General features: G+C 36.3%; 2 protein-coding genes across 2 annotated transcripts; one reads left to right on the forward strand and one right to left on the reverse strand.

Annotated features, from left to right (window-relative positions):
• Positions 1–99: 99 nt before the first annotated feature.
• LOC130723142 (uncharacterized) lies at positions 100–4,282 on the reverse strand. Its single transcript, XM_057574099.1, has 5 exons — positions 4,036–4,282; positions 2,149–3,907; positions 1,380–2,053; positions 993–1,281; positions 100–905 (listed from the first exon to the last, which is right to left on the reverse strand). Exons 1-5 carry the CDS (start codon positions 4,242–4,244, stop codon positions 366–368), a joined length of 3,471 nt encoding a protein of 1,156 aa, XP_057430082.1. The 5' UTR covers positions 4,245–4,282; the 3' UTR covers positions 100–365.
• Positions 4,283–10,574: 6,292 nt separating this feature from the next.
• LOC130725790 (uncharacterized) lies at positions 10,575–14,572 on the forward strand. Its single transcript, XM_057576981.1, has 5 exons — positions 10,575–10,594; positions 10,721–12,059; positions 13,438–13,698; positions 13,930–14,085; positions 14,237–14,572. Exons 1-5 carry the CDS (start codon positions 10,575–10,577, stop codon positions 14,354–14,356), a joined length of 1,896 nt encoding a protein of 631 aa, XP_057432964.1. The 3' UTR covers positions 14,357–14,572.
• The last annotated feature ends 214 nt before the right edge of the window (positions 14,573–14,786 follow it).

A 14,786-nucleotide genomic window follows, 5' to 3' on the forward strand; every position in this document is an offset into this window, starting at 1 on the left:
TGATTCCTATGTTACATATTGAATGAATTCCTATTAATTTGTAAACATCATATGCAAATAGCCTAACTGACCATCATCATCCATAAACAACATTCAGAATAACTGAATACTAAACATCATCCATAACAGAACATCATCCATAACAGAACATCATCCATAACAGAAAATAGCATAGTCAAGTTACACACAACTTGAAAGCAAGTGACATAGTCAAGTTACACACAACTTGAAAGCATTAACATACTCGAGTAACACAAACTAACACAAAATAACAGTAATAAGGTTCTGCCCAGAACAAGATAACATAACACTTTGGCAGCAGCCTAACAAAAAAATCTTATTATGCATTGTTGCTTTGCTTAACATCATCCTAAAACAACAAGCTTCTGCTTCTTCCCAGGCCTTCCAGTTCCCTGAGAACCACTTGCTACCCCTGGAGCATGAGTTGTTATTGAGCTGGCTGTCTGTGAGCACTGTGTCAGTATATATGGTGCTTGAACTGGCTGCTGAGGTTGAATTGGTTGATGATTTTGAACTGGTTGTGCAGCTTGGGAGGCTTCACCTTGAGGTTGTCTCCTTCTACTTGCCCTTGGAGGTCTCCTTCTAGTTGGAGCAGCTTCATGTGCATTGGTATCAACAGCAACGCCATTTCCTTCACTAGCAGCTCCAATCCCACTTGCTCTTGTAGTTCTCTTTGTAGTAGTCACCCCTGGTTGTTGTGCACCAGTTTCAACAGCAGCATCATTCCCTTGTTGATTAGCTCCACTCCCACTTGCTCTTCTAGTTCTCCTTCTAGTAGTCAACAATTGTTCTTGTTCACCAGTTTCAACAGCACCATCATTTCTTGCTTGAGCAGATCCACTCCCACTTGCCCTTTGTTCAGGATGAAGCATCTGGGAATTATCCTGAAAGGGAAACAACCTCAACCTAATCAGTAATGCATATGACAGAATATAATCAATTGTACTAAACAAAATTAATCATTATCTCACCTTGTTCCCTCCCACTGGTATAGCCCTGTCAGCAGCTTGCTTACCAGTACAAGTCCTTTTGTTATGCCCTGGTTCACCACACCTCCTACACTGAATTGTGGTCTGGTACCTCCTCAGCCTATTGGGGTCTCTGGGCTCATCATTTGTTTTCCTCCTCTGCTTTTTGGGCCTCCCAGGTGCCCTTCTCATGAAAGGTGGATCAAGTGGAGGATATCGACTAATAGGCCACAACTTGGGCCCATTAGATGGCAGGATAATGTGATCATAAGTAGCCAAGAAGTTTTGTTTGCTACAAATGTGAGTGTAAACATCATTCACATGTGAAAGGTAATAAACATTTTTTTTTAAATCAAATGAAACAAGTGGAGGATAGTGTTGAAATAATACCTATAACAAGGGTGAACATATTCTTCAGGTGCCACATGGTTGTGCCACATACAAGTTATTGCATGGCAGCATGGAATTCCACTTAGGTCCCATCTCCTACAAGAACAAGTCTTTGTAGCTAAATTCACATAATGCTTGTCTGTTTGACTCCTACTAACCTCAAACAAAGTGTAACCACCATCTCCATTCCACATAGGTATCCAGTTATCAGCCTTCTGCTTGTTCACCTCTAGCTTTTGTTGGATCATAGGGCAAATTGCACCCCTGTACTTTAACATCAGTTCTCTTTGCTTCACTATCCTGTTAGTGATATAATATTTGAGGCCTTCAATTAGAGTAATAATTGGCTTATCTCTCCATTCTAATATTGCCCTATTGAAGGCCTCACACATATTATTCACCTGCAGATCGCACACTGTATTAGTACTAAAAGCTGACCTACTCCACATCTTGGCTGGTACCTCCATCATATCCTTCCATGCTTCCTCATTTAATGTCTTCATATGATCCATAGCCCTTTCAAACTCTGGACCAGTACTTGCTCTAGCCGCTGCCCAAAGTGCTCCTTTCATTTCTTGACCGGGGTATTTTTTCCTCCAATTCCCATATAAATGCTTTACACAAAGTCTATGCTCCACATTTGGATCCAGCTCTTGTAAAGTGGGTACCAATCCCTGTTAATAACATGAATGTGATGGAGATGCCAGTTAGTTGATAAAAAATGAAAGACCATATAAAAGACAAAAAAATGATAATTAGAGTGTGGTACCTTTTGTTGATCAGAAATAAAAGCCCAGGCATTTGGACTCACACTACTCAAGTCATCAACTAGCAGGTGCACAAACCAAGCCCATGAATCCTTTGTCTCTTCCTCTACAACTGCAAATGCTATGGGAATCATTTGATTATTCCCATCCTTCCCAACAGCTGCCAATAACTGCCCACCATATAATCCCTTTAAAAAGCACCCATCCAAGCCTATTAAGGGTCTACAACAGGTTGCAAAGGCTCTCTTACAGGCAGCAAAACAAATGTAAATTCTTTCAAACACTGGATTACCAGCTCCCACAACACTCCTGATCTTGACTGTACTACCTGGATTGCTTCTTAGGAGTTCTTCACCAAAACTCCTAAGATGTCTATACTGCTCAAGCACTGCTCCTTGTATCATCTCTAATGCAGTTACTTTAGCTCTGTAAGCTTGAAATCTAGACAACACAACCCCCCACCTTATCTTTGCCTCCTCTACCAAAGCACCTACCTTCAAGGAAGGTGTGTGTCTTAGCATAGACACAAACTTCTTTGCTATCCACTTGGTCTTAGCTTGCCTATTCTTGCTGGTCCTTACACATGTATGCTCATCATATAATGTGACAATCTGAAAGTATGTGTTCTGCTTGTACTTAGATGCCCTAAGATAGAATACACATTCCTCAGTACATTTAACTACAACCCTTTTTGGATCATTTTTTTCCAAATAAACATTCTTCTTATTCTGCAAGGCATAATCCTTCACTGCATTCTTAAGAAGAGCAGCAGAACTAAATATCTGACCTACCTCAAACCTGACTTCAGAATCATCTTCCTTTTGCTTGAACTTAGGAAACTTGGGTCTCTCCTCAGTATCTGAATCACTTCCAGGTGGAGTATCTAGGTCTGAAGAGTCTCCATACTCATCTTCAAAACTATCATAGTTGGTAGAATTGGGGTTTTGTGAACCAAGCAAACTAGTTACAGCTTCAACATCTCCAGTTGGCAAAACAGTAGTCCACTCCCATCTCTCATCAAAGTCTGAGTCATCAAGGCTCACATCATCAGATTCTTCTTCCCCACTCAGTGCTTCATAATCATCATCCAAGCTGTCATCATCTGATATGTGCTCCCCAGTCAGGCTAACAATATTTTGTTGTACCCCCTGTTCACTCACAACCTCAGACACAGTCCTCTGTTCACTCACACCCCCATGCACCACAACCTCCTCTCTCACACCCTCAGGCAGCACTCTCTTTTCACTCACACCCTCGTGCACCACACTCTCTTCACTCACAACTTCAGACACCGCCCTTACCTCACTCACCCCCCTTGCAAGACTGTCAATCTCAGCCTCTGCCTCCCTTGCTACACTCACAAAAGCAGACTCTGTTTCAGAGTCAATGTCCTCCACAAATATCTGTGTCCCTTTCTGCAATTCACCAGTTTGTACTCCAGTTTCTTCCAAGTGCTCAACATAAAACTCAACTTCAGAGAAACCCTTGACATCACTCAGAAATTGATGAACATCTCCATCATCCCTAAGTGGTCTGCGGCCATCAAACAACCCTAAAGTAGGAGCCCTATACCACAAACACTTATATGAAGCATACCCTAAATGTGCTGTCACTATCTTGTCTACTTCTATTGAATTTATTTGATATGGATCCCAACCTGGCAATATTTCAGACTCCCCTTCAACATACGCACATGTAGGCTCAAACACAAAATGACCTTTATGCCAAATAATCAATGTCAATTTACTCACAACAGTAGGCCTGCAACCAACACAGTTAAGATTTCAACAACCCCCATTAAATTCCATTCAATTTACAATGAATGTACACTACCTAAAAGTAAACATTGAACAAAAAATAAGAGGAAAAAAGGGCAGAAATGTTGGTACCTAAATCGGAAATGGTTTGGAATATCGTCGGCTCCAAACAACTGCCACCCTTCGAGGACGGGCTCCTTTCCTTCTCCCTCGACAGGTTCTTGAACGACAGGCTCTTTTCCCTTCCCCTCACGTGTGCTTTGTTCACCGACAGGCTCCTTTCCCTTGTCGTTGCCTCGTCGTTGTCGCCCTCTACCTCCACGCCTGGGACCACCAGCCATTGAAGGGAATCTCAACGAAGAACCGTGCGATTGAGCAGTTTGGGCGAAGAGATCAATGGACTTTAGAGATTGAGGGAAAAAATGGAGGAGGGAAATCGCACAAAGAGGGTTTCTAATTTTGGTGAAGGCTTATGAAGTCTGATTTGGGGATTTAGGTTTAGCATATTTTCATTTATATTTATTTTTCGTGTTTTTCTTTTAAAAAATAGGGGTGGTATGCAAGGGGGGGTGTGAAAAGGAAGCCAGGTCAGCATCTGCCGTTAGCTTTCAGACGGCAAACTAACGGAAGGATCGAATCTGCACATTTTGAAACATGAGGGAGCGAATCTGCTCCTTTTAAACATGGGGGAGGAACTTCGCACAACGGTGAAACATGAGGGAGGAAAACTGCAATTAAGCCTTAAATTAAAACAAATTCATGCCATTGCCTGGTGGTGAGTTGGACGATTATAACATACATAGATTTTAGCTTGTTGTCTCTTGTATTGAAATAATTAATTTCATGTATTTGATCCATGAGCCATAACAGATACTCCCTCCGGTCCTTTTTATAAGAAACACTTTGGCAATTTTTTTTGGTCCTTTTTATAAGAAACACTTTTATAAAATTAAGTCAAATAATCAATTCCAATGCAAAGAGACATATTCTCAATGCAAAAATTTGGAGGGAAATTGCAAGCACCCAATAGGCATGGTCAACATTTATGGTAATTAGTGTGATTGTTCTTATAAAAAGTAAAAAACATCAATGGAATTAAGCATAATACTTTATTTTATAAAAAAATATATGTTTCCTTGGTTTGTGTGATTTGGCCAAGTTTTTCTTATAAAAAGGACCGGAGGGAGTAGCAAATTTTAGTTTTTTTTCCTAAAAATAAAAAAGGTGCGTAGGCATGAGGGCACCTACATACCTACAGGAGAAGGCGTTAATAACATGTTGGAGACCAACTGACTCATCACTCCGAAAATTACTTGGCCACTGCCATCATAAACACTCAGATCGATTGAGGCCAACTACTCAGCTTGGTGCATCCTTGAGAAGCTAGAACTCAACTTCGGTTCCTACAAATTAGCACAAATTTTAGCTAATGATGATACATAAATGAACCTAATAGTTTCTTTTTACAAGAGAAAGAAATTAACCTAATAGTTCCATATCATAAAATAATAATTAAATTAACATAATAGGAGTAAAAATTAGGAAAAACAAATTAACTAAAAAGAAAGAAACGATATACATGTTGCATTCCCAGCTGGTTGATTTGATTAGAGTTAGATCATAGTCTCGATCGGTTTTCAATCAAGGTGCATAAGTCATCATTTGGTTTGCATTGAACTATGCTTCGTTTTGTCCTTATTACTCCCTCCGTCCCTAATTATAAGCTAACATTGAGACTTTTTTTGTGTCACTAAATATAAGCTAACCTTGCAAAAGTTAATATTTCTTTCCATATTCACCCTTGCATTTATTGGTAGTGGAGCACCACCATTAGTAGTACAATGATGAAAAAGTGTTATCATAAATAGGGGTAAACATAGAAAGTTGTACATTTTTTTTGAAAACCAATGCATCAATTAAGGCTTTTTTAATAAGTGTGATTTTTACAACTTTAGCTTATAATTAGGGACGGAAGGAGTATTTGACTAGCTCTAATTATAATTGGGCCGCTAATTTACCCCTTACACAAATTAAATAAGCGCGTGTGCCATATATGAATTTTGGCATGTGCATTCGATATATGGCAGAAGCAAACAAACAGCCCAAGCTCCTTATTCTTTTTCAAGTCCTTTTGCGATTGGATTTGTTCTCCAATATGCTCACGTCTCTGTATAAAATCGGCTGTATATGGTTAATTTCTGCCACATGCAACCATTGAAATTTAGGATCAAATTCTATTTATATGTTAAGAGAAGTAAAAATAATTGAAATTTATTCGAAATACATTGTGAAACCAACAACCTAATCATTTAGGTATGCTGGAACCACCAATCAATCATCTACATAGATGACGATGCATGGTGTTCATGATCACCTCCAATAATAATTATATATCCATATGAAGGAAGGAAAGTTCTATATATTTTTGGTCAACTCGAGAATTTGAGCCACACATAACCTTTATTGAAGCGTAGTTTAATTTAGCATTAAATGGCGCCGCAGCCAAAGTCACCATCTCTCTCTTGTTTCCTTATACAGTAGTTTTGATGGTCCCCTGTTTCGGGTTACCCCTCTCTTTGGCACATATATATATGTAACCCCTTCGTCACATTTGCGTCAATAGGAAATTGATTGACTTTAATTTGCTCACAAAAAGATCATGTGTGTACAAACTATATAACAAAGTCTTACTTTTCGTTAATCAAAGGCTCAGATTTGTAGAGCTCAATGTACGTGTCCAAATTCAAGAACATGCAAGCTTGTATATTACCAAAGGTGTGGGCTTATTATTATGGCTATGGTCTTTGACTCGCATTATGGATGTGACCCTCGCTTTCTGTCTCGACCGACCAAAGAAAAAGCTACTAGCTGTTTCAAACTTCAAAGTTTTTGAATAAGTAAACACTTAAAAGTGGTTTCATGTCTTATTGTCTTCGCTGAACTTCAGTTCCCTTTTAGCCAGTTGGAACTAATTGTATCTCTTCAATTTATTTTCTTCTTATCTACTATTGTTTTTGTCATTGTTCTCTTTCTTTGTTCTCGGACTTTCAGATGATCATGTCGACATTGTAAAATAAATGCAACTCCTATCATAATTATGGACTGAGGAAGAAAATGTGCCTTAATTACACCCAGAGTTGGTTAATGGAGAAAAAAACAGGGCTGCAGGGCCCGTTTTCTCCTGTGGCATTACGGCCATGTTGACTAAAACTTCATTTGTTTGGATTTATAAGTGACTTGGACCTTACACCCACTTACTTTATAGAAATATTTCATTAAAATTATGAATAAGTTATTCACATTTAAATTACACTCTCATCCTTGGTCAAGACAAAAAAAAAAAAAAATTACACTCTCATCAATAATAGAGATAAAGGAAGAAGTGAGTGAGAAATGAGATATATCGTATATCATAAATGATCGATGCATGTGATAGGAAAAAATGACACATAGAAAAAGAAAGTGGGCAGAACAGTGATAAAAACGTTAAGTGTGAATATGTGTCTCTTAGTAATCAACTAATAGTTAAGTACTCTTACCAATAGTTATTTTACAAAGTTGTCGGTAAATTACTGGTTGATAATTTTGTCAACATGTTACCGATAGTCTTATGGGCTCATAAATTCAATGTCTTACAGTTTTGGGATAAATGATGTTGCATCAGGTTATCTTGATGATGTTTCCAAAACCCATGAACTCCCTCTATCTCCCCAAGAGAGTGTTGTTCGTTTTGTTTCATATGTGCCTCTACTATTGTAACATGAAGCAAAGAATAGGAGAAACCCCCTTGGAGAAGTGGAGACGTGAGACATCACTATTCTTCTATCTATGCTATGATTCTTCTAACTATATGTGGCTATATGCTTAGTGTGTGTTTAGTTTTACATCTAAGAGTCTTAAATTCAATTCTAGCTTATAGACCACTTAAATCACTTTTACGTGGATAATAATGATATGTTTGATAATGAACTTAAATAATTAATTTTAGTCTCAGAATCAATTATAAATAAATTCAAATATGTGATAAACTGGCTAGAGAGGGAGTGACTTATGCTGTAATCATTCGTAGGATTTTATAGTTGGAATTTATAAAATATTACATTATAGAAATCATCATGTGTCCCATAAATATATTCAAACATAAATATTTTATTTTCAACTCATTTTTACTGTAAGAATTTCACTAAAATTAACTTAATCCAAAATAATTGATGATGCTCACCTAAACACGCATTTGGTAAATATTTTTTAATTTAGAGGAAGGCAAAATTGTTGATAAAAATAACAGCCCAAAGGCGATAGCAGTTTGGGCTAGAATATTAAAATAAAAAACTTGTGGGACAATTCATTATTCATGCGGCTACGTTAGCCTGGGCTTAACTGAATTTGGAGATTGGGCCTTATGTTGACCGAAAAATAGAATGATCTACCAGTGTTTGGAAAAAAAAAGGCACATTAATCATTAATGTATTACATCAAAGTTGATGTGAAGATTTATGAAAATGAATAGTAGATCAAAGCTACAACAAAAAAGTAAGTTGGCCGGCTCTATGAAGACCAAAATCAGTTATTTCTCTAATTGTGAGATTATTTTTTTGAAAATTACGCTAATAAGGGACATAAATTAAATATCGCTTAAAGTCCAGGGATCAAAACATAGTTAACATATTATGAAAAGAAATAGCAACATTCACTGTCTTAATTTTTTGTTTGTTTTGGTCAAATGTCTTAACTTATGAACTTAAATGTGACACGTTCTCTGATAACACAACACATATGTAGCTTTCCTACAACGGTATTAAACTGTGGCTAGGAATTGTTCTATATGCGCCCATTAAATTAAATGATTAAGAGAAACTGGAAGGAAAACTTACATACAGAAAAAATGACTATTCAAGCAATTAAAAAGGTTGCTATCAAGTACAATTCATATTAAACCTTGGAGAGCGTATGAAAATAAAATCACTGTTTTCTTAAACTTTTCTCAAGAAATTGTAAAACATATAACTTGTAAACAAGCTAAACCAAGCATACAACTTAGTCGAAATACTTGAGTATGCTTAGATTTTTTTTTACATGTGGAAAAAAAAGTATGCTTGGAAATTAATTCAACTTATTAGGGAATTCCCGACCAAAAGTTTTAAAACTAACAAATAATTTGGGTTTAAATTGCTCTTAATTTAATTTTTTTTCTCAAGGTATATCTTCATGGTCGGCAACCATAAAATTAATTCTTTGAAATTTTGAGATCACGTTAGATATGATTGTTTGTGTTTAAAACTCACTCAATCCCCAAAAATTAATAATTTTATTCTTATTGTTTTATAATTGAAGGGAAGAAATAAAACCATAAAAAGCCATAAATTCATGAATTTTTATGTATTCCAAATATAGAAATTGCTTGAAAGTTATATATAAAAAAAAAGAGAAATATTTTTTGTTTTTATTTTTCAAAAATGGTTTTCATTCTCAAAATTAAAAAATTTTAAAGAATATGTTTGCCATAAGAATATGTTTGCTTTTACTTTATGTTTTCATTTTCACTACCACAGTCCACGACCATCGTCATTGCCGTCACCATCGTCATTGTCATCACCGTCGTCATAGTCACCACCACCAACCTCATCTTCATCGTAGCCACTGTCACCACTACCAACCTCCACCACCACCACCATCATCATGGCCTCCAACAACCTCTACTGCCATTGCTATTTATCTCACAATTTTCAGTTGTTTTAATTTTCCTAGAAAATGAAAATGTCTTATTTTTTTTGCAATTTTAATCACATTTTAGAAAATATTTCGAAATAAAAACTTTAAGAATAACTAAACATGTTTTTAGCTTTATTTTCTATTTTATTTGAAAATAAAATAGAAAATAGACAAACCACCACCACCATTTATTTTTAATTTAATCACCCAATTTAAATCCGATTACTTTTTTTTTTGAAAGTCCGATTACTTTTTTTTGGGTGCTATATATTTTGATATCATATCAATTTATATGATATAAACATATTTATATCATATCAGATTAATTGAATTACTACTTTCAAAAAAAAAGATTAATTGAATTACTGATGATATTGTTTTGTGAATGATTTTCAGATTTGTTTTGATAGATAATTGGCATAAAAGGTGTTTTTTTAACATAGAAGCTTACTTTTATAAACGTTTAATATCTGCACACGTGTCACATCATTACTTGGTATTCTTTTTTTATATATATAAATAAATAAATAGTTTCCATAGTTTTGGGAAGCAAATCAATTTCTTCATTTCTTGTGCCTTAGGGTTTCTTATGTGACCGCCTCACAATCACACTCACCACGATCGCGCCCAATTCAGCTTCAGCTGCTCAATCCGATTCTTCCCCAAACTAGCATGTTGTCTTGCTTATCAGGTTCTCTATCCCCCTTCCCTTCATTCTTTGCTGGTTTCGTTTTTTCAATTTGGGGATTTTTTTTTTTTCATATATAAAAATTCATCCTTTTGCTTCCGTAGTGTATATTATGGCTATTGCGTTGATTTGGGTGCGTTTATTTGATAGAAAGAATATTTTTTTACATTTTATCTTTCTGGGTTTGAATTTGTGATTTTCAACTTGGTTTTTAACCTTTTGATGCCTTGAACATTGCTGTTTTATACCTACATGTATGCCTTTTGTTAGTATGACTGAAGGGAAGCTACTGTAGCTAGTATTTTGAAAGTAATGTTTTGTTATTTATTTACTGGATTTATGGATAAAGTAACTGGAGATATAGCTGAATTATATGATTGAAACATTGGTGTAGCTGACATAATTACTGTTTTGCAGATTTTTTATGCTTAGAGATATAAAGAGAGCTGCTCAGTCTGTTTGTAAAATAAGTCGAGGCATTGGCCTGCGAAGAAATGGGCCAATTGGCTCAGTTGGATCAAATATCCACCAGCGCAGGTTGTACATGCAATATAAGTTTCCTAGTGAAGCACGTCGTTCGTTATTGTGGCACGCAACAAGGGAAAGCTTTAACAAATGCTGTTCTTTTAGGAGCTTTTCTGTAACTTCAGCTAGTAATGGAGTCTCACATCATTCTCAGATTGCTTGGAAAAGTCTATACAGAAAATATTGTTCTAGTGGTGATGGTGCATTTTCTCCCACCATAACTATGATTGCTCAGGCAGTGAGCTTGGCGTTGGCTCGTTCTTATTTGCTAGTACCTGGTATTTTTGCATTTACATGTGGAGAGCTTGCATTAGCTCAGCGGAATTGGGCAGATGTAGAGCGTTACCCGTCAGAGAATGGTCTGTATATGCGCGCACAAGATGGGTATAATTACATGTTCACATTTACGTTCATGATATTAGAAGTTCTTATCTTATTAGTGAGGGCTCTATATCTAGGAATACTATTCTCTCCAAGCATTGCGATGGCACCATTTGCAGATTATTTCGGACCTAAGTTTAGGAAAATGTGGCTCATTGTTGTTCATCGCACACTAGAAAAATCAGGTCCTGCATTCATAAAATGGGGTCAATGGGCAGCTACACGACCTGATCTTTTTCCTCGAGATCTATGCACTAAGCTCTCAGAACTTCATATGAAAGCTCCTGAGCATAGTTACAGCTACACAAAGAAATCTATAGAAAAAGCATTTGGTCGAAAAATTTCTGAAATTTTTGATAATTTTGAAGAACTGCCTGTAGCATCTGGAAGCATCGCCCAAGTGCACCGCGCTTCATTAAAATATCGTTATCCTGGTCAGCCAGCAAAACCACTGTTGGTTGCAGTGAAAGTTAGACATCCTGGTGTAGGAGACTCAATCAGAAGAGATTTTGCTATCATTAACTTTGTGGCAAAAGTTTCGAAGTTCATTCCTGCTCTTAATTGGTTAAGATTAGATGAGAGTGTACAACAGTTTGCAGTTTTCATGATGTCCCAAGTTGACCTTGCTAGGGAAGCTGCCCACTTGAATCGCTTTCTTTATAATTTCCGCAGATGGAAGGATGTTTCTTTCCCTAAGCCTGTCTATCCACTTGTGCACCCTGCTGTTTTGGTGGAAACATATGAAAATGGAGAAAGTGTCGCGCATTATGTTGATGGTCTTCAAGGACATGAACATTTTAAATCTGCTCTTGCTCACATCGGGACTCATGCACTTTTGAAGATGCTTCTGGTAAAATATACCTCTGAATTGCAAAATTTTCTGCCACTGTTATCTTGTGGTTAGGGATAGTATGATTTCAGTGTTCTTATTTATGCGTTCTTTATTTATTATGTGCATTAAGGCCAGAATATTATAACCGATGACCTCTATGTAATTATACATTAAGAATATTTAACTCAAGTAACCAACAGAGTATTGAAGAAATTGTTTGCCTACATTGTGAAAATGACAAGCACAATCCTAGGAAATTTAACTAGTGTGGAACATAGGACAAATATTAGGAAATAGAGATTCTGCATATATACCTTCATGATAGGGGGGATCAGTATTAGTTTTCTTAAGAGAACTTGTATATATAATAAGCACCTATAAATTGTAAGCATGGTGAAATAAGACGTATTCCTTTGAGTTTTTATTTTACTTGGTGAAAACCATAATCTTTGTGGAGCCTAATAAATGGCTTTTGTTGACCCATGTTGCTGACTCCGTCGCTCTGAGCCTCTGACTAGTATGATGAGTCTTGGTTATTATTTTTGTTAGAGAAACTAAAACATGGTTTTACCACTTGATATTAGAACATGAGGTTTAGGTTGGGTGGTGGGTACTGAGGTCCATTAGCCCGTTTCCTATCATTCTAAATGCAAGTGTTTTATTGGAAGAGTGGTTTGGGGTGAGGGAGATTTAACCAGGTGATTGAGTGCAGTAGAAGAATGTGCTGGAGCATATTTGTAAACTAGTTTATATGTTTTTCCTTTCTTACACTATCAGTTTTGATCTGTACAATTGTTTTGTGAAAAAATACATTGCAGTTGTTTATTGAGGGTAGGATTCAGATGGAATTTACTGACTAAAAGTTAAGTTGTAATCTCTGATGAGAAAATTAATGGTGTGGGTTCTCTTTTACCCATAATTTGTGATGGTGCTTTTATATTTTTTTATTCCAAAACATTTTTTTCAACAGTTATTGATCCAGTTTAGAAGCTGTCATTGCTGTGGGGTAAACAGGTCTTCTTAGATCTTAACAGTTTTTAGTTAATTGCTATTTGAATTTTGAGGGGTTTATTTGTCGGAACTTGGAGCTCATATAAATTGTGAGCCTTAATTAGGTGTCTAGCTGGTTTTGGATTGTAAGTCATCATCATAATATTCTTCTATTTATTTATTCGGTTTCTTTGTAGAGAAATAATCTATGGCTTCACTTATTTTATCTTACACACGTTGATTTTTCTTTTATCCTATAGAAAACTGTTTTTTTACTTGCTCATGTTTGATCTATTAAATATCATATCCCATCCTAATCGTTAATATGAAGTATACGAAGCATCATTCCTATATGTTTGAACTTGGAACATTCATGAAGTTTTAGACACTATAATGCCTCTTTCAGGTGGACAACTTCATTCATGCAGATATGCATCCTGGAAATATCCTTGTTCGACAGGGAAAGTCTCGCAAACGGCTCTTCAAATCAAAGCCTCATGTAATTTTCCTTGATGTAGGCATGACTGCTGAACTCTCTGGCAGTGATAGGGTAAATTTACTTGAATTTTTCAAAGCTGTTGCCCGTCGAGATGGCCGAACTGCAGCAGAATGCGCACTCAGTTTATCAAAGCAACAGAACTGCCCAGATCCAAATGCTTTCATTGAGGTAAAATTTCCCCTAACTTTTATGCCATTCAATCAAGTATTGTTTATTTCATCTCAAAAACTATTGTGGTTTTGTTCCTATTATGGCTTTATTTTGTGATTGCCATTGTCAAATTATATGCCCATAAATACATCATATATAGACTGATGGGCAGTTTTTCTGTCATTTTATGACATTTGCAAGTAGTCTTGGGCCATTTTCATATTTTGTCTCATCCTTGTTTTCTAACAGGAAGTGGAAGAGGCGTTTACATTTTGGGGCACCCCGGAAGGTGACCTGGTTCATCCTGCAGATTGTATGGAGCAATTACTTGAGAAAGTTAGGCGTCACAGAGTTAATGTTGATGGCAATGTTTGTACTGTCCTGGTGACGACCTTGGTTCTTGAGGTGATTAATTTTCTCCTGTTTACTATGTTTTACTAATAGTAATATAACATGTGATCATAAATACATGAGTTTATTGCATGGCTGATTGTTTTTTCCCCTATACAATTTCTATGTGCTGATGTGACTCGTTTGATATTGGAATAATTTGTAGGGTTGGCAGCGAAAGCTTGATCCTGGGTACAATGTGATGCAGACTTTGCAGACATTGTTACTTAGAGCTGATTGGGCAAAGTCTCTTTCTTACACAATTGACGGACTCATGGCCCCTTGAGGAGGTTTCCTTCTCTGTTTGAGGCTCCTGAGAAACAATTTTGGAACATACATATTCTGTCCTAAGGACTTTCTCACATTTACCCATTTGTTTTTCATTTCTCTACAAGTCTCCATGTATTTTTTTGTTTAATTTCCAACAGTTATTTTGTGAGCACCACAGTCAACAAGAAAAACGAAAGTGGAAAGAATAAAACGGTGAATATTTCCCTTCCCACTCCTTTTCTCTCAATTGGACTTGTACCCGCAGGAAGAAGCAAGACAAGGGATTACAATCCTGTTGTTAACAAGTATCATTATGAAGGCATGTTTTGTTACTTTTCTCAAAGAACACTTGATAGTTTTTAAAAACAGTTCTTATATTTTGTTTTTAAAATTAAAGCCTTAAAATACCTGAGACTTTTTTATTATCAGTTTTTAAGTAACAAACT

Source organism: Lotus japonicus, chromosome 6 (assembly GCF_012489685.1).
Source record: "Lotus japonicus ecotype B-129 chromosome 6, LjGifu_v1.2".
Lineage (NCBI taxonomy): Eukaryota > Viridiplantae > Streptophyta > Magnoliopsida > Fabales > Fabaceae > Lotus > Lotus japonicus.